General features: G+C 40.5%; 1 protein-coding gene across 3 annotated transcripts in view; it reads right to left on the reverse strand.

Annotated features, from left to right (window-relative positions):
- Positions 1–187, reverse strand: part of LOC139559005 (uncharacterized) — a 22,538-nt gene extending 22,351 nt beyond the window's left edge. For all 3 annotated transcript variants that reach the window (XM_071374597.1, XM_071374596.1, XM_071374594.1), the window contains exon 1: positions 10–187. In XM_071374597.1, coding sequence (XP_071230698.1) covers positions 10–22 — 13 coding nt within the window. In that variant the 5' untranslated portion in view covers positions 23–187. The remainder of the gene's footprint in view (positions 1–9) is intronic.
- Between the last annotated feature and the right edge of the window lie 924 nt (positions 188–1,111).

The following is a 1,111-nucleotide window of genomic DNA, read 5'->3' on the forward strand; positions in this document are numbered from 1 at the left end:
AATATTCACCTGTATTGGCCATTGTTGGTGTTTGTATCCCCCCCGTTTAAGTCATCATCTGTCCAGATGTTGTGTTATTTTGACAATCTAATAGATTTTATATGAGTATTTTATATGTGTTTTCTCTTTCCCTCCTCCTGGTGAACGTTCCCCGTCAGTCCGTCCCCGACCCGACAAGTACATATATTAAAAAAATACACCAAAAAATAGGCGGGTCCCCATGGAATTTAAACACAACACGTAACTTGTTGTGATTTTCTATTTTATTTTAAAACAACATGAATTCAATCATAATACATACGGAAACAAATTACACAAACTATAGTCAAAATGCAGTTTTCAAGTATTTCAAATAAAGTTATTCCCCCCCCCCAAAAAAAAAGTTATTCAAAGGAAAGGATATGATGGTACTTTGTCGCCACTAGGTGGAGAGATAGACCAATCAAAAAAACTAATATAACACAGCCAGGCCTACATAACGTTTCAGATAGGGTTTAGTTGTGTCCAAGCACCTGCCCCTTCGTCCTCCCCCTCGCCAAGTGCTCTTTTGGGTAGTATATATATACAGTGGGGAGAACAAGTATTTGATACACTGCCGATTTTGCAGGTTTTCCTACTTACAAAGCATGTAGAGGTCTGTAATTTTTATCACAGGTACACTTCAACTGTGAGAGACGGAATCTAAAACAAAAATCCAGAAAATCACATTGTATGACTTTTAAGTAATTAATTTGCATTTTATTGCATGACATAAGTATTTGATACATCAGAAAAGCAGAACTTAATATTTGGTACAGAAACCTTTGTTTGCAATTACAGAGATCATACGTTTCCTGTAGTTCTTGACCAGGTTTGCACACACTGCAGCAGGGATTTTGGCCCACTCCTCCATACAGACCTTCTCCAGATCCTTCAGGTTTCGGGGCTGTCGCTGGGCAATACGGACTTTCAGCTCCCTCCAAAGATTTTCTATTGGGTTCAGGTCTGGAGACTGGCTAGGCCACTCCAGGACCTTGAGATGCTTCTTACGGAGCCACTCCTTAGTTGCCCTGGCTGTGTGTTTCGGGTCGTTGTCATGCTGGAAGACCCAGCCACGACCTATCTTCAATGC

This window comes from Salvelinus alpinus, chromosome 29 (assembly GCF_045679555.1).
Source record: "Salvelinus alpinus chromosome 29, SLU_Salpinus.1, whole genome shotgun sequence".
In the NCBI taxonomy this organism is placed as follows: domain Eukaryota; kingdom Metazoa; phylum Chordata; class Actinopteri; order Salmoniformes; family Salmonidae; genus Salvelinus; species Salvelinus alpinus.